General features: G+C 32.9%; 2 protein-coding genes across 6 annotated transcripts in view; one reads left to right on the top strand and one right to left on the bottom strand.

Annotated features, from left to right (window-relative positions):
* Window positions 1–26,793, bottom strand: part of LOC134716388 (uncharacterized) — a 41,029-nt gene that overhangs the window by 3,573 nt on the left and 10,663 nt on the right. The window lies entirely within an intron of this gene.
* LOC134716387 (sperm microtubule associated protein 2-like) lies at window positions 40–24,803 on the top strand. Of its 5 annotated transcripts, XM_063579362.1 has the most exons (9): window positions 734–871; window positions 2,753–2,854; window positions 6,437–6,467; window positions 11,371–11,433; window positions 13,083–13,211; window positions 19,424–19,555; window positions 20,187–20,228; window positions 22,135–22,390; window positions 23,283–24,803. In XM_063579362.1, the coding sequence occupies exons 1-9, from the start codon at window positions 847–849 to the stop codon at window positions 23,571–23,573; spliced, it is 1,071 nt and encodes a 356-aa protein (XP_063435432.1). In that variant the 5' UTR covers window positions 734–846; the 3' UTR covers window positions 23,574–24,803. The 5 variants fall into 5 exon arrangements, with proteins under 5 accessions (XP_063435436.1, XP_063435435.1, XP_063435432.1 ...); XM_063579366.1 differs by lacking the exons at window positions 734–871; window positions 2,753–2,854 and adding an exon at window positions 40–264; XM_063579365.1 differs by lacking the exon at window positions 2,753–2,854 and having other exon boundaries at window positions 703–871.

The raw sequence follows: 26,793 nt of genomic DNA, 5'->3' as shown, positions 1-26,793 counted from the left end.
ATGGTAATGGAAATAGTACAATGATACGGTCACCATGGAAGAACTTTATGACGTTAAAAACGTCGCCAAGGCAATATAGGAGGATGCTGAAGTTGTAGACCAAAAGAACGGATATAGGGGGGAACTTGAACGATAGCTATCATAAGACAGAGGCAACCGGTATATTCGTCAAAACTCTGTAGCTCGTAATTTATATAACTACATGGCCCTTTAATAGTGTTAAAAACAAGACACAAAGCACGGTATAAAGCATGAAAACTAAAGGTAAGTGCAGACGAGGAAATGTATGAGGGCCCTCATGGGGTTTTTGATTATGTGATTACTTGGCCGTTTTTTTAATGATTATTTGATTATTAAGCCAAATATTTCATGATTATTTGATTACCTAGGACTGTATTTTTAGTTTATGATTATTTGATTACTAAAGATAAGCAAATATTTAATGATTATGTGATTATATTGGCAAAAAAATGGTGATTATGTGATTACTAGGACCCCCCATGAGGGGCCTCATGTATAAGTAATGTAAAAGATGTCATTTTATTACTGGCAAAATACAAGTAATCTAGCGCTTGAAAATTACACAATATTTTCTAACAAACAGTCAATCTAACTATTCCACACCATATAAGTTAATGTAAAGAAACACTTTGTATCAAATTTTACTTTCTCTTGTTTTAAATTCGCGCTTTTAACTTTATATAGAAGTCACGTGCTTCAGTTAAAGGTCGTCGCTAAGTGGCGAAAAATCGAAAGCTTTAAATTCGTTTGAGTACAAGATATCACAGGCCATGTGGTCCATATAAACAATACTAGGAATCTTTGATAAAGTCTTCAAATTCTTACATGGCTGCAATGGCAGAAGTCAAAGGTAGGATTTTTCGTTACTGTTATTTTTCATCTTCAATTATTTCAATTTGACTAAAATTGTTTTACAATGGAGGCTTTCAATTTAACATTTAAATGCTTTATTAATCAGGTATTTTTCATTAATAAAAGCTCTTGAGATCAATAAAAGATAAACGAGTTAATAACTGGGAAAGTTATTGTTATATCAAGATATATATAAATTTAACATTTAAATGTTGTTACACAAATCTAAACTTGTGAAATCATTTTTTGGATTTTTCTTGAACAGTCAGTCATTTGATATTTGAAATAAAATCACAATGCAATGAATATACACCTGAGATATACACCACTGTAAAAGCTTATAATGGATTAAATTTTAAAACCAAATATGCTTTTCAAATTTCAAATTTGATTATCTTACACTGTTCAACAATCGACAGAATAAATTAAAGTGGTTTTTTTTAAAATAATTAAATTTAAATTGATCTGTATTATACATTGTACAATAAAATTCTCATGAAACCGTAAGGCAATTATATTATATAATATGAGACTTCATTTATTTGAACAACACCTGTCTTACAGAAAGTTTTCTTGGTAATTTGGTGTGTCATATTCTGGGACTACATATCCGTAACTATTTCATTTATTTCTAACCCTTACCCTAACCATGACCATAAAATAAAGGGATGATGGATACTTTCTTGGTTTTAAGAATTTTACTTCAAAATTATTATGATACGATATATACTCTGTGTTATAATATATTCATATTTTTGAAAACTGCAATGCATCAAGTATTCCAGTTGTACTTGCATATTTACTCTCTTTTCTAACTGAGATCATACAATACAATACATAATGCATACATAGCGTATGTTCTTCTCAACAATTGTATTAATCCATTAAGTTTATGTCTATTTTAAAAGCAACTGAATGTCCTTAAAATACTACATAGTCTGTTATGGACAAAACCGAAGATTTATTAACTCACTGAAATATCTGCATATAAGATTTCATCAAAAATTTAAATAACAATCAAAGTCTATATCTACAAATTTACAGTTTCGGCCCATTAAACGAAAACAAGTAATGTGTATGGGTCGTTGTTTCTGAGCGAACACCATGAATACATTACTAAGTTGATCACCGTAATATGATTGACACTTGTATGTAATGATCTAATAACTAAATAGACTGTCAAATTATCTTTTGGAAACATGGACATGAACGAAACATTTAGAATAAAAGTAACTTCACAACCATTGTGTGAGACGAGAAGAATCTGTCAAATTAGTTAACTCGTGTGTAAGAAGAGGGTAATGGATAGAAGACTCATTCTCACTTTTACAAACAGTATATCTTGACTCTGAATGTCGTGATCACATTTTGCCATCTTACATATTTCTTTTCTGTACCGTCAAAGAAAACAAATTTCATTTTCAGGCATTCGGGTTTTCTCAAGTTATTCTAAGCTTTCAATATCAGTGTTACAAAGTGAATAACACAAAATCTAGAAAGAAAATACGAGAAATAGAACTGGTATTAACATATTGTCCCTTCCTTCTTTAGTTTGGCTTTGATTCTCCAAAATATGTGAAGTATGAAATTCCCAATGTATCAAATCCCCACATCCATTTTGTCCAATACATTTAAATGATCCCAATAGATTTAACATACACGATGACATTATTTTGAGGAACTCCTAAAAATAGTGAAAAAAACTAGAACCTTCCAATGTATCCTAATACATTTAAAAGACATTTTTTTCAGTTTCAACCATTTTTTCCCCTCACTTTTGTTTCCATGTAAATTATTTCCAAGACTTAGTATAAAAGTCCCAGTTAAGACTTTGGAATTTAACTTCAATATTTCATTGGTTAATTTCACTATTTCTAAGGAGAAAATCGAAGGCACACTTTCCGAAGAGTGAAAGAAAAGCAGACCAATAAACTTCCAAATATAGAGGAGCGTAAAGGATCACAGGACGAGACTGATGAAGGTGATCCGAGTTTAGGTTATGGGGAACATATAAATATAATATGCACTTGCACGGTTTGGCAAATATCATCAATATCACTACAACCCTGTTATAGAAAACACAAGTGGTTCTCAACTTACTTTAGATATATGATTAAACGGAGGTGTTGAATATACTCCAATCACGGAGTCAGAAACTCAAGAACTTTAAAACAAAAGACATTTAGAGATGAAACATACTTGGCATGGAGTATAAACCATTTAATGGCAACTCAACAACACAAACAACATCCCAAGACACCAAGGGAGACATGGTGTAGATCTCAACGGCAAAGAAAAAACAATATGACATCCATAGGTAAACATACACCCTTCGCATGACATGGATGCCGATGAACAGATTACCATGAAGGTGGATTATGGTTCACACAAAACACATACTGGATAACCCGTTTACAGACAACAGTGTCCTTCCGCATCAGTAAAACATTTGTTGAGAACTATTTTCTCCGAGAAAGCCAAAAGTTGAGAACCCTTCAAAAGTTAATGGGGTTGTTAAAATATAAAGTAATTCTGAAGTGCCTTGTACCTGTATGTGTGTAATTTCACTTCGCCATATAATCATTATTTTTTATTGTTTAGTTTATTTGGTAATAATGGAAGCATCTTATGTTTGTTTGTAAGCTCAATAAAACTATTGTTTAAACAATCTTCTGTGATCAATTTTAATATTATAGTCTGAGAACTCTGAAGGTTAAGGCGAAAGTAAAACTAGTACTTTTCATTTATTGAATACTTTTGTCCTATCTAGAGTTTGTTTGCAATTTTTATTCTAAGTATCATACAACTATTATTAACATATTTGATTTTAAAATTAATGTTTTGATGTTTTTAAATAAAGGGCCATTTACCATTATTTCTCAGTTGTCAATAAAAACCATAATTGCATTTTAAATTAAAAAAGAAACTCATATGATCGCAATTTATCTCCTTGTTCAACACACGAGAAATAACGATTTAGAAAACATACCACCGTGCAACAGCAAGATGGCTTACTACGGCCAAATATTCTGACATCCCAAATACTTTATTCACTGATAACGATACATAATATACATATATAATTACATTAGATGTATGTTTCATTATAATACTTTATTTTGATTGGCTAACGGTACATCACTTGTTATTCCGTAAGCAATTGCATCACTCAATAAAACTTTTCATTCATGATAGCACGTGGTCCCAAAATAAAGTGCACAGGTGAATAACATACAAAATTTATAAATTCGTGTTCTCATAATCAAAGCTAAAAATGTAATTATAAGTATTGAATGCTTCTTTTTGTAATTTTATAGGGTTGTAAAAGCGTTGACCGTGTGCACATTTTTAGTATGAAGCGCTTCCGCGCTTCATACAAAATGTACTTCGGTCAACGCTTTTACACCCCAATAAATTTACAAAAAGAAGCATTCAATTCTTAAATGCAGGACTTTTAATAAGAAAATTATCAAGATTATATTTAAAATTCTAAATCCCAACGTCCTAAAAATCCATGAAATATTTCCCACTGGACAATAAGTGAACAACAACCATTCTCCACTCCCATTTTGGTATATTTTTGAGATCCCTCTTTTCACCTTCTATGAACTGCAATATTTTCTCTCCATCTGAACTGTACGTCTACATTGCCATGAAATATAACCGAAATAAGTTTGTTTTGAAGACGGGAAGTTTGTAATATATACAGAAATGGTAACATCAATCTCAATTGTCTGCCCTTTACACACACAAAAAAACCAAGGAGCGTGTTCCAACCCAACTGAGTTTTTGAAAGTCATCCAAGTACCCATAGACATATGTATTTATTTATTTGATCTCTCTTTATTTACCATGGGCAGACAGATATCAGACGAAGACCTAGGGTTATCAATCATGATGAAGTACACGCGTACCATACTGTTAAGATTCTAACTATGTTAACACTTTGTCAATACTATAAATGGTGGTAAATAATCTGAAGATTTCAATGTTGAGACAACAATTATCTCAACTTTGACACCTCAGCGAAGTTACCCTACAAAGTATTGCTGATTAAGGCATTTTGTAGAATGTACAGGGGGTCCTGATCAGAACTCCCGGCTTAAGTATCTTATACTTATCGACAAATGTAGTCTCTATAGTGTAAACACTGTATTACTTGCTATTTTTTTTTCATTCACTTTCCAAATTCGTTTCCTTTTGTTTGATGCCTAAATTAAGGGAAAACATCAGCAAACCTGAAGCTGTCAAGCTGAATTATAGACAATATAAGCAAATAGTTGATCTTAATTTGAGTTAGAGCTGGTAGACTTTTCTGTAATTGTAATTATTAATATAAGATGTCCCAAACTTAGTACACTACACTGCTATAATATTTTGAGATAGAGCAGGTGCGATGTTTTAATTTGAATTTAATGTCTAAAATAAATAAAAGGTCTACGAAAAACTGTGTTCTCGGGCCAACCAGAAAGAGGATGTGTGCTAACGATGTCAGTAACCTTCAGAGGATTTCCCAGCTCGTCCGTTATTCTATATATTTGAACTGGCATACCCCTCTTGAGCCGCATACCTGTGTTGGATTATATCACCTAGCCGATCAAACACCAACAGAAATTAGGACGCAGACAATAAAATCAATACCAACAAGTATATAGCTATTGAATAATTAAATCTTTAATATTCCCTGACAATATATAATATTATGTGTGCCAATTAGAATGATTACCTTAATAAATGAAATTATAATATCAAACCTAATAAAGTTTGGAAACAATCAAATAATATACTGTTGTAATATTCTCTATCAAACAAGCTAGGGGTTAAATTATTGTTGCATGCCTTGTCTTTTCCGTTCTATCAATCTTATATGTATAAACAGGATTGATATACATTTGAAACCATCTGCACTCATTTACAAGTTATACATCCACAAAAGCACACTCTCACTCTACAGGTGCTGGTACTTTCTGATTGTGAACTTTCCGTTTTAAGGTTTTTCTATGGGGCCTCGTATAAGGAAGTTGTCAACATTATACTATCAGAATATATTTGAAGTACATCATGTCTCGGTATTTATATACAATATAACCAAACAATTAAATAGCTTGGACTTGGAATATGTTCCACATAATTAACGGGTTGAGTCTATCAACAGATCCATCGAGATGATATTTAATAGTCTTTAAGACGTGTAAAGTTGTGAAGACTTTAAGTCAGTCTTCCGTGGGAAGGAGTCTTCTCCTAAACATGACGACGGTCGATATAATAAATGAATTAGGCCCAGAATTTTTTGAGTGTACGTAACAGTGGAATATAAGTTTTATTTCGAACCCTAAAAAATAAAATTTCAATTTCTGTGATTCAATATATATGCATAAATCAATTTGCGTTACGCTGATTTCTTTTTAATGGACTAATTCTCAAGTGTTTCAGTTAACGACGAAATCAAAAATGCATAGAAATAATGTGTTTATATTATATTTTTGAACTGTCGCACATATTTTTGCCATTTTCGTAAGCCGGATAAATAATTTACACCATTTGTTTTTCTTTCTGATTACAGTGGAGTATGAGAGAATTCGACAGTCTGGAAGGTAAGTCTTCTTTTACATAGATCTAGAGTAGCCGTGTAAATTTTAAGTGATCCCCAGTGACAACTATTTAGGATCAAAGCTGATGGCAATTAAACTGAAACCATGTTTATGATCGTTTGTCTCTTTTTGGTTTAAACCTTCTCACCCCCGAATCTCCAACGCAACTATATTTCCCCCGTCTGAATGTGTACATGTTACGATGGCAAACATACCACTGGCCGTGTCAGACAGACATAACATACCACTGGCCGTCTCAGTCAGACATAAAATACTACTTGTCGTGTCAGACAGACATAACATACCACTAGTCGTGTCAGTCAGACATAACATACCACTAGTCGTGTCAGTCAAACATAACATACCACTAGTCGTGTCAGACGGACATAACATACCACTAGTCGTGTCAGTCAGACATAACATACCACTGGTCGTGTCAGACGGACATAACATACCACTGGTCGTGTCAGTCAGACATAACATACCACTAGTCGTGTCAGTCAGACATAACATACCACTAGTCGTGTCAGACGGACATAACATACCACTAGACGTGTCAGTCAGACATAACATACCACTGGTCGTGTCAGTCAGACATAACATACCACTAGACGTGTCAGTCAGACATAACATACCACTGGTCGTGTCAGACGGACATAACATACCACTAGTCGTGTCAGTCAGACATAACATACCACTAGTCGTGTCAAACGGACATAACATACCACTAGTCGTGTCAGTCAGATATAACATACCACTAGACGTGTCAGTCAGACATAACATACCACTGGTCGTGTCAGTCAGACATAACATACCACTAGTCGTGTCAGACGGACATAACCTACCACTGGTCGTGTCAGACAGACATAACATACCACTAGTCGTACCAGTCAGTCATAACATACCACTAGTCGTGTCAGACGGACATAACCTACCACTGGTCGTGTCAGACAGACATAACATACCACTGGTCGTGTCAGACAGACATAACATACCACTAGTCGTGTCAGACAGACATAACATACCACTGGTCGTGTCAGAAAGACATAACATACCACTGGTCGTGTCAGTCAGATATAACATACTACTAGTTGTGTCAGTCAGACATAACCTACCACTGGTCGTGTCAGTCAGACATAACATACCACTAGTCGTGTCAGTCAGACATAACATACCACTGGTCGTGTCAGACAGACATAACATACCACTAGTCGTGTCAGTCAGATATAACATACCACTAGTCGTGTCAGTCAGACATAACATACCACTAGTCGTGTCAGTCAGATATAACATACCACTAGTTGTGTCAGACGGACATAACCTACCACTGGTCGTGTCAGACGGACATAACATACCACTGGTCGTTTCAGTCAGACATAACATACCACTAGTCGTGTCAGTCAGACATAACATGCCACTAGTCGTTTCAGTCAGTCATAACATACCACTAGTCGTGACAGACAGAAATAACATACCACTGGTCGTGTCAGACAGAGATAACATACCACCTTGTTGGTATATGTTCATTACATTTAAAACATACTCCATTCACAATATGTATATCTGTCTTATGTGAGTATTGTGCATATATATAGCTACAGACGATTAAAAGTTGTCTGAGTAACGCCCAGTGACAAATATTTCATTCAAATTCCGAACGAAAATAAATTAACAATACATCTAACAGCATGGCTTAACAAAGTGGTCCAACCGCGATAGTGGAGTGGGAGTTACAAAAACAATAGGCATGTTTGTAAAAAGCAGTAATGTTGCCTCGGGAAAAACCAATTATAAAGTCTACAAATTCGACTACTAGTAAGGCCGTTCAATGAAACTATGTGAGTTTGCTTCTTGAACAGAGTGTCTCTCTTGCCAACAAACCACTGCAAGTTCTTTTCCACAAAATTCAATCTTAGCAGACCAAATAACACGGCAGAGATTTGTCAAGAGATTCCCTGAGTAAATATAGACATTTATATTATTTGCTTATATTTGAATATATAGAACTTTTAAAACCAGATCAATATTTGAAAAAGTAACTTAATGATGCGTTAAACGGAAATGTATTGTATAAACTTTTAAAATTATATTCGTTTAAATGAAATTACAATTCAGATCGATAACATATCCGCCTTTTAAAACAGTCTCTTCAAATAAAACAGTCCAATTTATTAAATGCTATTAAACAAAATCAAAATCCATAAAATAACAATACTGCCATTCTGTAGTTTATATATTGTTTAACGACACGGTTGATCAGTAAACAATATGGCACAAAGCATATACAATTTCATCACCATTGTGTATTAACTATACATTTAAATTATTAAAACATTAATATCATATCTAATTAAAAATTTTGATCTGTTGTCTGATAAATTGCACTGATTAGTTTTCGAGTTTAACATGAAAATTATGTAAAGTTTGAAGTACATGGCTAAGCGTTGCTGGGGAGCATCGTATGGGGCGACAGAAAACGAAGACGTCGGAGACGTTGGTACTTCCGCCTATCAACCAATCCCAATTTCCGAGTTTGAATATTCAGAGCACGTAAGTACAACTAGAATTGCTACTTTTTACACAATATTTCAGTAGCTGCCTTTCTAATGTTGCATGGTAACACAGATATTTACACCTGCTGTGAACATTTTTTTCGTGAAATTAGAAAACACGTTTGGAAGAATGGCGTTTCATCTTAATATTAATAATGCAACTTAAAATTCTTTCAAGAACAAATATAGTAAAAAACGTGTTGCACCCAATATTATTTAGAGGTTTTTATCGGCTTTCTCATTAGACCCTGTCGAAGGTATGATACATAAGACATGATTCCCTGGTATGTTTTGTCTCGCTTTATTTGACATAATGACATGTTCCATCTATATATCATGATCCAGTGATATGTTCCTTCTATAAGACATGATACAGGGGGTTTCTCATTCTATTTTGCACGACCCACTGGTAGGTCCCGTTTATAACATGATGTACCATCATCTGTATTAAAGACATGATTCAGGGCTATGTTATTCTGTCTGTCACGTTCTACATGTATGTCCAATCTATGACAAGATCAAAGAATATGTTCTTTCTATAAGACATGATCTAGTGGTTTTAAGTATGTTCTTTCTGTCCACATGACACAATGAATGTTCCATATACCTGACACGACACAGTGGTATGTTTCGTCAGTCTAACACGACACAGTGGTGTGTTCCGTCCGTTTGACACGACCTAGTGGTATGTAACATCCGTCTGACACGACACAGTGGTATGTTCCGTCCGTTTGACACGACCTAGTGGTATGTAACGTCCGTCTGACACGACAAAGTGGTATTTTCCGTCTGTCTGACACGACACAGCGACATGTTCCGTCTGTCTGACACGACACATTGTTATGTTCCGTCCGTCTGACACGATACAGTGGTATGTTCCGTCCGTTTGACACGACATAGTGGTATGTTCCGTCTGTCTGACACAACATAGTGACATGTTCCGTCAGTCTGAAACGACACAGTGGTATGTTTTGTCCGTTTGACTCGACATAGTGGTTTGTTTCGTCCGTTTGGCAAGACATAGTGGTATGTTCCGTCTGTCTGACACGAGACAGTGACATGTTCCGTCGGTCTGATACGACACAGTGGTATGTTCCGTCCGTCTGACACGACATAGTGACATGTTCCGTCTGTCTGACACGACATGGTGATATGTTCTGTCTGTCTGACACGAGACAGTGACATGTTCCGTCCGTCTGATACGACACAGTGACATGTTCCGTCCGTCTGACACGCCATAGTGACATGTTCCGTCTGTCTGGCACGACACAGTGGTATGTTCCGTCTGTCTGACACGATCCAGGCAGTGGTATGTTCCGTCTGTCTGACACGATCCAGCAGTATAAAACATACTCTTGAAACGGTACAGTAGTATATTCCAACTGTCTGACTAGATCCGGTGGAATGTACAATATGCCCGACATCACAAAATAGTATGTTCCGTTTAATTGACACGATGTATGCGAGTATTTTCCAATTGTCCAAAATCAGCCCGTGATATGTTTCTTTTGTCCGACACTATCCAGTGGTTTCTACAACTATCAACTATGTAAATGTATAAACCTTCTGGTTGACACGATTCAGTGGTAGTTTTTTTCTGTCTAAACTATCCAGTGGTATTTTCCGTCTGTCTGACAGTAATTTGTAAATGCTTAGTGTCTGACACGATTCAAAAGAATGTACCACTTGTCTGACACAACTAATTGACAATATGTATATAGGATTAGTCTGACTCGACTAAGTACTGTAGTTTAACCAGCTTTGTGATAACAATCAGTGGTGTGCTTGACCTTGATGGTTTGGGCCAGTTGTATGCATCATCTATCGGACTTATGTGTCAGCTGTCTGACATAACGCGATAATGTCATTGTGTATCCGTTATTGCCGGGTTCTCATTTGAAAACTTTTATTCATAGACGAAGCGTTAAATTAAGTGGATTCTACTTTTGTGTATGCTGTCAGACATAACTTGGTGGCGTGTACCAGCTGACATTCCTGTCTGATTTTGTCGGCTTTCCTTTAAACACAATAGTGGTGCGAGGAAAGGAACCAATGTCCGTCACTATTAAAAAATGTGTATTTGTTGTCTGGCACGATTTATTGCTGTGTTTGTTCTGTGTTACAAAATTTAATGGCGTATATTAGCTGTAAAGCAAATTCATTTTATTTTACTTTTTCTTTTGACATTAAATGTATCTCTTAACGGAAAGTCTCTTTGGTCTTCAATGTTTTTAGTTGGCTTGTGAAGCAGGTAAAATAACAACGGTACGTTGACATCTCTAGTCGCTCTGTATTTCAATATCTACACATTCCACTTTATAGTTTATTTTAACATTCTGTACTTGTATTTGCAGAGACCGTTATAAAGATCTTTCAAGACCGAAAGAACAAAAAATAGAATGGTGGACAAACGTTGGGTAAGTAGGAGTTTATAAAAAAAAATCTTTCCTTTAATCTCTGGACCCCATGAATTGAAATCTTGAGTTATAACAGCGCAGCCACTGACTGAATGCTTTTCTTCAATGGCCTTTTTTTTACTTTTAACTTTGAAACACACCTTTAAATCATGCTCTCTTTTCCCCAAAGCATTTCCTCCTTTTGAAACTATTTAAAATATTAACACTGTGTTCTGAACAGCTGTTATATATTTTCCTGTAATCTAGATTAAAACTCGGTAACCGTAATTTTACAATAGTTATACAGATCTAATGAGATTTAATAAATTATTAAAATATATTCTCAATAGTCTGGTGACAGGTAGCAGATTTAAATCTTCAATTTAAGCTGATATCATTATCCAAGGAACTATTAAAAAAACAATCGTTTAAATTGTTATAATATCTTAGGAAAACTGTTTTTAAGTTATTAAATACACCGTTTAATTGAATTTAGTAGTGCAATCAATTGTTATCCGAAGAAAAGCTATCATATGAGTAACTGTACTGGCAAGGGAGTGCCAATCATTCCCCGTGTAAAATAACCTTGAACCACCCACAAACATTGTAACAATTGCCTAACAAAACTCACTACAACTATGAACTCTGAATAGGAACTTCAGACCCAAGTCTACGAACTGAACTATATGAAGATGTATTGGTGTAAATGTAATACTACTTTATTAACTCAATTTTAAATAGTTTCCAAACCCTCATAATACAGTGCAGATGTCACATTTATTGTCAAATTAATATGTTTGCATACTGGCATTATAAAATGTGACATAAAATGCTTCTTAAATTTTACCATTGCAAATAATCATTAAATGAATATTAATGATCCCAAAAAATAGCTCTGTCTGATCATAAAATCATAATCATGAGATTTATATTTCGATGATATTTTTTAATAATTTAGTCTTTACATTAAACTCCTCTACGGTGGCTCCTTAAACGATTAAGGGCATCCGATACTTGGAGGTCCTGGATTGTTCGGGCCTCTGATTGCTAGTTATAGTTAGCAAAAGTATGGTTTATTATGGATCCATACAGACCGAGGATTAACAAAGAATCGTTACAGAATTGTGGTTTATCGGGAATCCTCATAGAACAATTGGTTAATCAAAACTCTTTACAGAACCATGGTTTATCGAGAATCGTTACAAAACCATGGCTTATCGAGAATCGTTACATAAATATGTTTTATCGAGAATCGTTACATAAATATCATGGTTTATCGAGAATCGTTACAGAAATATGGCTTATCGAGAATCGTTACAGAAATATGGCTTATCGAGAATCGTTACAGAAATATCAGGCTTATCGAGAATCGTTACAGAAATATGGCTTATCGCGAATCGTTACAGAAATATGGTATATCATAAATTGTTACAGTACTATGGGTTATCATATTTTGTTATAATACAATAGTTTATCATGATTAGTTATAATACAAGAGTTTATCATGAATCGCTACAAAATTAGGGCTTATTAAGAATCGCTACAAAACTAGGATTTAGCGTGAATCTTTTCCTGACATGGCGTAGAATTTTTGTAAACTTTATGATATTTGAAACTTTCTAGTAGTAACGTATTATTTTTTTATTTCCATGTTATTTCCTTACTTTCAGCCCAAATGTGAGTTGGGGGACACAGGAAATGATGTGGCCAGTGTCCAGAAGTATACCAGATGCAACTGATCGAGTAAAAACTTTAGCCTCTCCGAAGAAAAATTTCCAAACAGGTCAAAGTTCAGGCAGGTAGGAATGAGAAAGCAACTTCAATGAAATGTCTAGCAAGTCTAGTAAAATTTACTAAAACTGTAGTTTAACTTTTAACCTGGTTATAACTCCGATTAAATCGGGACCAAAAATAAAATACATGTAGAGTAGTTTGTCTGTATTTAGTCTTAAATGTTCGTTGCTAAGATTAGTTCACTTTAAGATTATGGTGTATTTCAGTACACAACAAAACTTAATGTGTATTGAGAATAGTACAGATGTAGAGGATTAATTAAATCTGTAATCGCCTTAATATGGTTTTAATATCGAACATGGTGACTTTTTCAATGGAGGTATATAAAAAAATAAAGTTTGATGGCGGACGATGTAAAGTTTGATTATGAGAATTGGATCGCTTTCACTGTTAGGAGATTATGAAGAGGAAATTGAACGACCCCCAAACTGGGAACGTGTACGATATTTAGCTAAACCTAAAGTAATCAAGAGAAATGGGTCGTTCTATCGTGCACAGTAAGTCAAATAATTCTATTTTCAAACTAACAAAAAAATCATTATCGAAACACCTAAGCAAAGTTCAAGGTTTCCATGTTTTGTAAACCAGTGTATGTAAAGTGCGGATCCTAAAATATCATTTTTACTGTATATGCCATAAATGTCTAATGTAGAATGATAAATAAACAGACGAACTTTTTTTAATTTTTGAAGAAAATGAAGAAAATTAGTTAAAATGTATATATTCAGAAATACATAATACTAACCAGATGCTCCGCAGGGCGTAGCTTTATACGACCGCAGAGGTTGAACCCTGAACAGTTGGGGCAAGTATGGACACAACATTCAAGCTGGATTCCGCTCTAAATTTGGATTGTGATTAAATAGTTGACACAGCATAGGTTTCTGACACAGAATGAATGTATTCAAATGAACTAAAAAAAAATTTTGTTTTCTCTTAGAGCAATTCACTATGCTGTTGAATATTAATCCTCTCAAAAAAATGTTTGAAGAAATTTTCTTTTTATTTATGAAATTTCAAATGAGAAAAATTTAACCCAATTTTTTATTCACATCCCCCTTCCCCTTATTCCAAAACTAATTTCAATTAAAATATTCTAATGGAGTTTGCAACAATTACTACTCATTTAAATACATGATGTAAAAAAACTGCTTGTTATCACTGAATGGTAAAGATTATTTAAATTTATCAGTTGGTAGTAAAAAGTGAATATACATTGTATATTGTATATAACAAAGATTTAAGTTGATTCTGGACAAAGAAAGATAACTCCAATTAAAAAAAAATTATTGCAGATATTTCTTGCTTACTATACTGGACAAAGAAAGATAACTCTTAATTAAAAAAAAAATTGCTATTTCACAATATTGTGAAATAAGATATTTCTTGCCATTGCACAATACTGTGCAATTGAAAAGACTTGCTATTGCACAATACTTAATATAATAATTTTAGATCCTGATTTGGACCAACTTGAAAACTGGGCCCATAATCAAAAATCTAAGTACATGTTTAGATTCAGCATATCAAAGAGGTCCAAGAATTTATTTTTTGTTAAAATCAAACTTATTTTAATTTTGGACCCTTTGCACTTTAATTTAGACCAATTTTAAAACTGGACCAAAAATTAAGAATCTACATACACAGTTAGATTTGGCATATCAAAGAACCCAAATTATTCAATTTTTGATGAAATCAAACAATGTTTAATTTTGGACCCCGATTTGGGCCAACTTGAAAACTGGGCCAATAATCAAAAATCTAAGTACATTTTTAGATTCAGCATATCAAAGAACCCCAAGGTTTCAATTTTTGTTAAAATCAAACTAAGTTTAATTTTGGACCCTTTGGACCTTAATGTAGACCAATTTGAAAAAGGGACCAAAAATTAAGAATCTACATACACAGTTAGATTCGGCATATTAAAGAACCCCAATTATTCAATTTTGATGAAATCAAACAAAGTTTAATTTTGGACCCTTTGGGCCCCTTTTTCCTTAACTGTTGGGACCAAAACTTCCAAAATCAATACCAACCTTCCTTTTATAGTCATAAACCTTGTGTTTAAATTTCATAAATTTCTATTCACTTATACTAATGCTATGGTGCGAAAACCAAGAAAAATGCTTATTTGGGTCCCTTTATGGCCCCTAATTCCTTAACTGTTGGGACCGAAACTCCCAAAATTAATACCAACCTTCCTTTTGTGGTCATAAACATTGTGTTTAAATTTCATTGATTTCTATTTACTTTAACTAAAGTTATTGTGCGAAAACCAAGAATAATGCTTATTAGGGCCCTTTTTTGGCCCCTAATTCCTAAACTGTTGAAAATAAAACTCCCAAAATCAATCCCAACCTTTATTTTGTGGTTATAAACCTTGTGTCATAATTTCATAGATTTCTATTAACTTAAACTAAAGTTATAGTGCGAAAACCAAGAAAATGCTTATTTGGGCCCTTTTTGGCCCCTAATTCCTAAAATGTTGGGACCAAAACTCCCAAAATCAATACCAGCCTTCCTTTTATGGTCATAAACCTTGTGTTAAAATTTCATAGATTTCTATTCACTTTTACTAAAGTTAGAGTGCGAAAACTAAAAGTATTCGGACGACGACGACGACGACGACGACGACGACGACGACGCCAACGTGATAGCAATATACGACGAAAATTTTTTCAAAATTTGCGGTCGTATAATAAAACAAAGTAAGAGATGCGAGCGGGGTTTTATCGCGCCTTAAGCCATCCAGCTGTGAAATATATACCAAAATGGGTGAATATTTAGGACATTTCACGAACAGATCGTGCAGGTGCTTTATAACTAACAAGTAAGATGTTGTTGCAGTAAAAAATATTCATTTTAATACAATTATTAAAGTTGTATAACGTAGAATATGTTTTGTCATTCAGTTTCTTCATATTTAACTAAATTCCACTATGATGATTTCGTAATGCTAGTCATGTTTACTGTCGAATAATGATACTATTCATTCATTTTCACTGTGGAGCGAATCATTAGTATTGTATATGCGGTGCATTTTCACTGTATAATTTATTCTTTTTATCTATTACAGCTCATTTCTTTAAGCATTTAGAGCAAGACTTTAGTTGATTCGCTTGCTTTTTTTTTTATTGGATAAGCATTATGATAACACCCAATTTAATTCAAATATTAAAAAAACAGATAAAACTATGCCTATTCATATTGTTTAAAAATGTCAATCTTATTTACAAAGTTTGTATAAACAATTATACAAACAAAGCAAGCAAGCAAGCCAACCAAAGTTTTGCTTTATATGCATTAGGAAATTAGCTGTATAGCCTTAATTTAGCCGACTTGCTCAAACAATAGATAAAGTAAGAGAAAGATTTGATAAAATTTAACTTACGGAGGAAAGTTTGGTTTTAAAACACTCTAATAAATTCAATAGAAATAACATTTATTTCAAATGTATTCCATTTAGTTTCTTATAAAGCGTATAGGGATCTTTATCCTTTTTTTTTTATCCATTTCCATGACACTTCACCACTAATTACGTACATCTTGATATAGATTGCACCTTTGTTTTCACGTTTAAAAGGTTTTACACTGGAGCCCTTTATAACTTGTTCGGTGTGAGTTGAAGACCGTTTTTTGACGTATAATAGTCTACTTTTATAAATTGTGACTCGGATGGAGAGTTGTCTTATTGTCACATACGACATCTATATATGGCTCAAAAACGAAACGAGACGGGATAAAAAGGGATAAAAAAATCTACGCTACTTTTTTAATATATTTATAATGGGCTTAATATGAGTCAAAATAGAGTAAAATGATAAGTGGGTGGTATTTGGGTAGAAGTGTCACGCCGGATTGCCGATTTTTTGCAAGCGTGACAGGTGAAAGTCAAATGATTTGTGTAGTGAAAAACGGGAAATGAAGTCAAGCGGGACACGGATAATTACAAAAAATTAGAACTGCATAGTATAAGCGGGATACGGGAATCTGACAAAACAATAAGCGGAATACGGGAATCTGCCAAAACAGTTAGCGGGATCCGGGATCAGAACCCCCAATGAGACCCCAGAATAAGATATTTTTGTATATTCATGGCTATTGTTACTGTCATGCCTTCAATGACAAATGTATCCGATGCATGCATTTTTTTTTATATTTTTGGTCCCTATTTCAATTTTGTGGGGTCCAAATTTATAGACAAAAGTCCTTCATTATAGATATTTGGAATTCGTTGACATGCTGAATCTAACCGTGTATCTAGTTTGGGGATTTTTTGCCTAGTTGCTGAAATAGCCCACATAGAGTTCCAAAGGGTATAAAATCAACAAAAATGAATTGTAGCATGCATTTCGTGTACCATAACCCAAATGTGCATGGTTTTACCTCTGCGGTAGTATCCATTCGCGGATCTAGAATTTTTCATAAGTAGGGGCCCACTGACTGCCTAAGAGGGCCCGCTGCTGTCACGCTCCAGTGATTCCCTATATAAGTTAAAATCAAGGAGAAACGTAATCTGAAGAATACAATATGACATTTTGAGAATTGCTTTTGTTACAAGTTTGAAACGCTATATAGTTGATGAAGAATGAATGAGGAGTTTGTATTTCAATTTGAAAATACATGTATCATAAATCCTAAAGTCATCAACTAAGTTTTTTTTCATTTGTTGCAAGTGCATTTATCCCATAATTCTACAATAAAAATTCCTCGCATCTTTGAAAATTCTACATTAATAATGACTGCACTAACAGTGATAATTCATCGCATCTATAGTTAAAATGGATCGCTTTCAATAATCGATATGCTATATTATGATGCTTTTATAACACTTATTTGAACTTTAATGCATGTTTGTATATTATAAAGACATATCACAATGAAAATATGTTAAAACTTAACTTAAAATCCTTTAACTTGATATTTTCAAAACGTAAACAAATACAGTTTTCCCATGATCCTTTATTCTACAATAGACATACCCGCATATAACAGTAAAAATGAACTAGCTGGATTCGCACTTTATATACACTGTAAACGGAATTTTTAAATGCGATAAAATAAATAGAAACAACAAATTTTTTTCAGAGAAAATCTAGGAGTTTATTGAGTTGTTTTCTGTCAATTGTCGTTCGAGGTCGTACGCCAACCTATAGTCAGTGATAGTTGCTGAAATCTACCTCATTTGGTCTCTGGTGCATGGATAGCTATCTTGTTGGCAATCATAACACATCTCTTGTAAATCTAAATTTTGTTTTGATTTTAGCGTGTCATTGTTGATCATAATTATTCGTCTACACGTGCTGATGTTCAACACGATATATGCCATTAGGGTAACAATCTATTTTTTAACCGTTCACTGCACAGTAAAAACAGTAGGTTATCTTAGTTTTTAATGTAAATTAAATTTTTTTGCGATCTCTTATTTTTCTTATTCAATTTTCGGCAAGATGTTACTAGTATCCGTCTTCATTCGGACGTAGAGCTTGTGGTTGTCCACTTTGTTTCCTTTATTTATGTAATTTCAAGGGAAAAGAATAAAATATGTGTCAAATCTCGTAGTTAATGTCTGTTTACAAATTTGTTTCAAAATGTTCTATCTTGATTATATTTAATCACAATTTATATTCTAAGTAACGGAAAATTGGAAATGTACAATGCTAACATGTTGTCATAATTCGTTTTAAATATTGTTTTTTTTTTAAAGAAAGTAGACCTTTAAGTAGATCATTCCGTACCATTTCTACAGCTATCTGACGTTAACAATCAACCAAATAACCAACTAAAAAGTATAAAAGATCGATTTTGGTTGGTCGGAAGGAATGAGTCAAACTCTTAAGTGGAAGCCCTATATATATTTGGACATTTCAGATGATATTTATTCTCAAATCAGCTCAATGATTTGAGATATTTGTTCAAGTGTATTACTTGATGAAAAGTTGTGGTTGCAAATATGGCAATCCCAAAATTTGTTCTGAAATTGAAAATGAAAATTTTGAAAATCATAAATCAATTCAAATCTATTGGTAATATCAATTATTAGTGGTCCACATTTACCTTAGTGTTAGCTTTTTTTAAAAAACTCATTTGGACAAAAATTTAGGCTGCATCTGGACAATGGGATAGTGACAACCAATTCTCTAAAATCCTTTTAACATACTTGTTGAATATAAGCATTTTACAATTTGAATTGTCATGTTTTGTCACTATTTTCCAGGCCACTGTTTTACTACAGCTGTGGACGAGCTTCTATGGTATGGGAGCTAAAACCTTTACAACAACAGGCCAATGTTAGGGTACAAGAACTTTCTAGATCTAAAGAACTACATAAAGACCACCGAGAAAACAGGTAAACTATTCTTTATGATCTTAGTATTTATAAGTCTTAGCACTCTATGTAGCACCTCACTTGCTTTTGGAAAGCTATATAGCAAATCTTTCAAATTGAAGTTTTTAAAGAAATTAAAAGCATTAAAAAGTGGCAGATCCTGGATTTTGAAAAAAATAAATATATAGCAATGTAGTAGTCAGCAACCATATCCCGCTTTTAAGAAACAACCTTTACATTGAAGTTTGCAGTTTGAAAATCATTTTGGTGAAGGATTTCTCAAGAGTGCAGGCAAATTTTCGGAGGCTGTTTGCTTGGGGGTTCCGTGTTTTTTTGTCTGCTTTTAGACCCCATTTAAAAAAAAATCAACACTGGTATTAAAATGAAGACGTGAGAGTTACACATGTGTCTTGGTTTTATATAAATACATTGTATTAAAGTTTAGTTCAACAAAATAATTCCATTATTTTCATCCTATCTGAAAAGGTTTTGGTAGTCTTAGGATTATTTTAATTCAAAATGGACATATAATGAAATCCTCCATTTAAAATAAAATAAAATTGCTTTACATATAAATATGTTTTATTGCTACGCAAATTGATCTTTGTAATTGACCTGATTTTGTGTTGACTTCTAACTTATTTTTGAACAGAGAAAACGTTTACTGGAGAGATTATTACAAGTACATACAACAGTAGGTTAACGTTGTTATATATTGTCCAATAATCTTATTTTAATAGCTGCTTTAGTGATCGTTGTTATATATTGTCCAATAATCTTATTTTAATAGCTGCTTTAACATATTAGTTACGTTTCCTTTACGAAACGAAGAGTCTCCACCAATAAATAAATAATAAACTCATCATAGATATCAGGACTATAAAATTTAGTATATACGCCAGACTTGCGTTTCGTCTACAAAAGCTCGAAGCAAAAAAAGTTAAGGTAATCTATGCCTGAGGTAGAAAAGCCTTAGTATTTCAAAAAAATTAAAAAGATTGTAAACAGTAAAATTATAAATATAACCATATCAATGACAATTCATGTCAGCACAAAACCTCATCATAGATACCAAGATTAAATTTGTGTACGCCTGACGCACGTTTCGTCTGCAAATGACTCATCAGATACGAAAGAATAGAAAAAAAGTTTAAAGTGACAAATTAAGGCTTATATATATGAATATTAGAATGCTATTTCCATTCGTCTCATAAGACAATGTCTCAAACTGACTGTTAAGATTATGGTAAAATGATATTCGTAATTTTATTTTCATGCTTTTAAACAGTGGCCTAATGCTAGCAACTTATTTAAGCCATTAACCAACCATGTAAGACGAATAAAAAAATGAAATTATCAACTTCTTGATAAGTTTCAAGTCATTTGACGGAACCAACATACCGTTTAGATAAAGAAATCCATTCTGTGCTTAAAAAATTCCTAGTCTTTAAAAAAAAAAAAAAAGAGCCAATGTCACGATTGTCTTGACGTAATAAGCATTTAAAACTTATTTCATCAAAATAAATGCGATATATCAGCACATGACTAAATGCAGTGTGAAAATCAATCTTTATCACAAAACCCATATTGCCTTTATGATGTTTATTTATTAAGCGCAAAGTTTACTAAGGATTTACCAATTAAATACTGCCCTTCAAAACTTTCTCATATACTCATCCTTACCATTAAGAAGTTTAATTTACTAAACATACCTTTTTTGAAAATAAAAACATTGGGTTTTTAAACATTGATGTCATGTTGTTTTAATCAGTTTCAATGTTGCTTACTGTTTATTTAAATTTTTGTTGAATTTTCGTATTTACATCAATATTAATAATTTTTGAAATTTTGCAATATTGCTGCATGCTATTAACCATTGCCCTAACTGTGTGATTTAAGTAGCTATTCATATATCAATGGGTCTATTCTCGTATTGACAGTTGTCATGTGTCTTTAGTGCCCGAGAAAACTTTGTAAGAATCGTAACCGTTTAACCATGCAAGTTTATTTGCAAGAATTGTTTCTTCTGACAAAGCAAACAAAGAGTTAACAGGGGTCAAGAAGTTGAATTTGATCAAGAACATTGAAAGGTTTTTATCATTACATTATTTTGTTTATTTTTCCCTGATGCACAAATTTAAGAGTGGGGAAATTCTTTCTGTATTTGATATTCCTAAAAATTTGTAAATGTTCTGAAGACACTGCTTGACATCTTTTGAAGAGCTCAAATGTTGTTTTTTCATTGCTTGATTTTGTGATCAATTGTTTATTATGTGTAGTAAATTTAGGATGCCTATTATGTTTATTGTTTTAGTCAGTCTACATGTAATTATATAGCTTACATCACCATATTAATATTTACTTGTATGTATTTTGGTTTCCAAATATCTTGGGAGTTTTCTGGTTGAAAATTAAATCCCAACAAAAGCTTTGGTGGTTTGATTTTGTCATGTCAGATATGGAATTCTTCTGTGATTTTTTTTAAAAAGTTTATGTACCCTCTGGCAGACCTAGGAATTCTTCTGTTTTGAGATCTATTTCATGCGATCATTATTTGATGTATAATTATCCTTTTTTAGTTAGCTTATTTCATATTTTAGGAGGGAATATTTATACAGCTGTGGACGTAATACACCAATATGGCTTGTCGGTAAAGGGGCACAAAATGCTGAAGACCGGCCTCGAACACGACAATTAGCTGAACCTAAACAGCCACCTAAAGAATATGAAGGAGCACGGCAAATAGAAACAATTATACCAAAATCTGCCTTGAAAGGTGAACCTAGCGAAAGAACCCAAAGTTTGTCTTTCCCCAAGAAAAGACCTGAAGGACCATTTAGGGATCCTGTATGGTCGGTAAGCATATTTAAAAACAAAATACATTCTCTTATTTACAGATAGATAACTATGACGGCATGATTAGGAATAGTATTATCATAATTATTCAGATAATTACTAGTTTTTTTTAAGCATCACGCCACGTTTGATATATTTTTATAGAATAATGGCATTTTTTAAATTTTGCAACTGACTTTATCAGCAAGAAGTCAAGCAAGCCAGCAAGGCAAATTTGTTTTAACAATATGTTTTTTGTTAAGAATGTGAAATAAATGTAATTGTAAGTAATACTTTTTTTACAATGATGTGGTCATATTTATAAATATTAAGGCTTTTTTACCTCGGGAATAAATTACCTTATCTGTGTTTGGCAAAACTTTTAGGAATTTTGGTCCTCAATGCTCTTCAACTTCGTACTTTATTTGGTCTTTTTAACTTTTTTGAATTCCAGCGTCACCGATGAGTCTTTTGTAGACGAAACGCACTTCTGGCGTAAATACAAAATTTAAAATAAATTCTGGTATCTATGATGAGTTTATTTACACATACATATTGTTGTGATAGTTGTTTGGTTGTATCAGATACATATATATATACTATATACATGTGTATATATGTCTCTGGTTGTATGAATAACGCCTCACACATTTTAATTATGAATAAACGCGGATGGGCATGAACAAGTGACGTCATTGCCTAATATTTTCGAGTATCAGATCTTGTCCATAATATAGAAAAATATTAGACAGTAAGGTCAAAGGGAAAATATACGAATTACCGATAAATGTAACAACACCCATCAATTAATTGATTTAGTGCATTGCTAATCTTCATCCCAACTGAATAGAAAGGTCTTAAAAAACAAAACAATATTTTGGATATATGTAGATATATATCATCTTTTTTTCAGGTTCCTGTCTCTGCAAAGAATGCATCTGCAACAGAACGATGTGCTGAACTAGCTAGATCAAAATCAACTCCCGATTCCTATCAAAAACCAAAAGATGAGATGTGGCCCATTTCTAAAGCAGCAAGGCGTGCCACTGCCACTCCTCGTGTGGATGAACTATCGAAACCTATAGTTAGAGCATCTATGGACCATGTGCAATTTAATCCTGATGCATTCTTAGTTAAGGAAACTGCTCTGAAAGGAGTTGTTCCCAAACGAATTGAAACACTATCTAGGCCAATAGATAGATAGTTAAATTAAATTTGTTACATTGGAACAGTATTAATTATTTATTTATTAAGATTTGGAATTGTTACCATCACAGTATTATTGATGTTTGTTGATTAATGTACAGTTTAAAATGTTTTCAAAGGTGTTATCACTCTGTATCTTTGTAAAATATTTCAAATTCTATGAAGCATTTTCAAAGGGAAAGAACAAAAATACGAACTTGTGGAAAGCTCTAAAATATTTTAACCTTTGAAATTGTTAAGCCTATTACATATTGTCAAATACCTTCATAAGCAACATGTTAAGTGTAAAATATTTAAAGATTTGATTTTCCAAACAATCAGTTTTTCTTTTCAAAATATATTCCAAATATGCATTCACAACTGTTAACATATATGTTTTTCTTGGTAAAACTAAGGTGTATTAACTTGCATTTAACAACCTCACCTTTGCTTGTAACGGATTTTGATTTAAACTATTCAGTATTATTTGGATATGACTAAGAGACAGATGATAGTTTTTTTAGAATAACAGAACCTTTTTATGTAATAGATCATGAACAGAAAGGTTTCAAGTCTAGACTTTGACCTTAGAATTTTTTTTATTTCTCTGAACATTGTGTGGGTGTGTCTGCTACATGCATTTTGCTTAATCATTTTGTTTACTATTTTTACAATTGGTCTATTATCGAGAACTGCCAGAAATTGTCATCATTCTAATGTTCGAACTTGAATCTTGTGTGTTTAAATGCTTCTACTCTGCAATGAGTGGTGATATGCTTCTTATTTAAATAGAACCATGGTTTAATTGAAATAACTTCCTATAAATGACTTGCAGATACTTTTACAAAGAAAATTGTCAAATTTTGTAGTAAGACAAATGTCTGTCACTGCTGGTAAAACTTCATTCTTTTAAATATTTATATATACATGATATATAAGCTTATACTCAACATCACAGCAAATTTGAATATTTATAAATTAATTTTCTGGCAATCTAATGAACTATCAACATTGTCAATATTGTGTAATAAATGTTTGACAATGTCAATATTTTGTAGACAAACTAATGACATTGTATAAGTTTTGCCATGTATTTGCCATCATATTCAGGTTCAAATCATAGTTTTTGTCATGCTGCAATTTGTTATTTTCTTTGCACATGGTTTAGGTTCAGTCTTAACATCTATTTTAGTTTTTCTCTTTGTGTATTTCTATGATGATTGAAAATAAATCTGCTGTTGAGCAATGAGTTTTTTCTTATTCTAATGATTTTGTACAGGAAACAATGAACAAAATAACAAAACTTTAACAATATTTGTACACAAGTAAACATCTAATGCCTTTATTTGCTCAGTCTAGAGCACATGTAGTTTCTAGTTCCATTAATTGAGGTTAAAAACGAGCACAAGGGATCAACTCAAACTTGCCAGTGCAAATTATCCAGCATTAATTTACAAAATATTCCTGGCTATTTCCATGTAGTGAAATAAGAATGACTAAAAATGCACAGAAAGACTAAGAACTGTCAATCTCAAGCTTACCAAGAATCCATTATTTTCAGGGCTAACAGTTTAAATATTGATATATACCAGCCCAATGACAGAAAATTCGAGACAGAATCAGACAAATAAAATACAAACAAACCCATTACAATCAACCTGTCAGATCCTACAGATGACCAACACATATGTTATTATCTGTGGTGATAACTTTATCATCAAAAATTTACTAATTGACTAAAAGGAATCCATGAACACTAAAAAAGTAAAGACTTCTAGGCTAAAATATACATGTATATGTTTTTCCAACAAGACATGTTTATACAATATTTCAAGAACAGCTCTTTATAAACCTTAATGAAATAAAATAATGAATAAACTTGAGACTTAAAAATTTACCATACACACTAAAACATATAAAATGACAAACAAGGATGCACTTGTTAGTTCTACATACTAGGCAACGTGCCTACACTAGTCATTCTGAGCTCTGAATAGAAGAAGTTTGACCATGGAATGTTATAAAACTTGTCATTACCCTTAAACGTGTTAAAACAAACCATTATATAGGTTGTAGGACCTCTAAAATATACCATTTAAATCTGTCAGATTGGTAGCATTAATAATACTACTGGTCAAGGGTTAAATGTTGAAACATACAAGAATTGAGTAACAAACCAAACAATCTTTTGCTCTTACTGCTAAATGGATACTACTAAGCAGGGAAGCAGCAAATATTTTTTTTCAAATCTTTTGTTTGACAGAACTGGAGATCAAACCCATGACCTCCCTGGCTTCAGGCAAGAATAACTTAAACAGCCTAGGAAATTTCAATTTATTGGGTAAAAGAAAGAGTTTAAATATTTTGGTATAATTTTTGCACTTTAATACCAACAGTTTGGTCACTGCCCTTAGTCAGATTTGCATCCTTGAAACACATAGAATCATAACTGTTTATGCCATGTGTCTAAAAAAACTTTTTTTTAGAGGGATGAGCATACAATCAAAACATGACAACAGTGCAAAAAACACCACACAGAAACCAAATATATGGAAACAGAAACCAAACATATTGTGTATAAAGTTGTATACCATTTGATTGATGCAAACACCAAAACTAGAGGCTCTAAAGAGCCTGTGTTGCTCACCTTGGTATATGTGAATTAAACAAAGGAAGCAGACAGTTCATGACAAAATTGTGTTTAGGTGATTGTGATGTGTTTGTACATCTTACTTTACTGAACATTCTTGCTGCTTACAATTATCTCTATCTATTATGAACTTGTCCGTGTAGTTTCAGTGGAAAATGTTAGGCCAAAAAAAAAAAAAAATCCCGACCTACCGACCCTGATTTTTTGGCCTTGGAAGCAGGAAACTGACACATATTTTTTTTTGGCCTTAGTAAAAATTTACAAATTTTATGAAAATTGTTAAAAATTGATTATAAAGGACAATAACTTCTTAGGGGGTCAATTGACCATTTTGGTCATTTTGACTTATTTTTGAGTCTTAAATTGCTGTACATTATTGCTGTTTACAGTTTATCTCTATCTATAATAATATTCAAGATAATAACCCAAAACAGCAAAATTTCCTTAAAATTACTAATTTAGGGACAGCAACCTAACAACGAGTTCTAAAAATTTCAGGGCAGATAATTCTTGACAAGAGAAACAATTTTTCCCTTGTCAGATTTGCTCTAAATGCTTTGGTTTTTGAGTTATAAGCCAAAAGCTGCGT

The sequence above is a fragment of the Mytilus trossulus genome, chromosome 4, assembly GCF_036588685.1.
Source record: "Mytilus trossulus isolate FHL-02 chromosome 4, PNRI_Mtr1.1.1.hap1, whole genome shotgun sequence".
NCBI lineage: Eukaryota > Metazoa > Mollusca > Bivalvia > Mytilida > Mytilidae > Mytilus > Mytilus trossulus.
The sequence above is the reverse complement of the archived record's forward strand: the minus strand, read 5'-3'. Positions and strand labels throughout refer to the sequence as shown.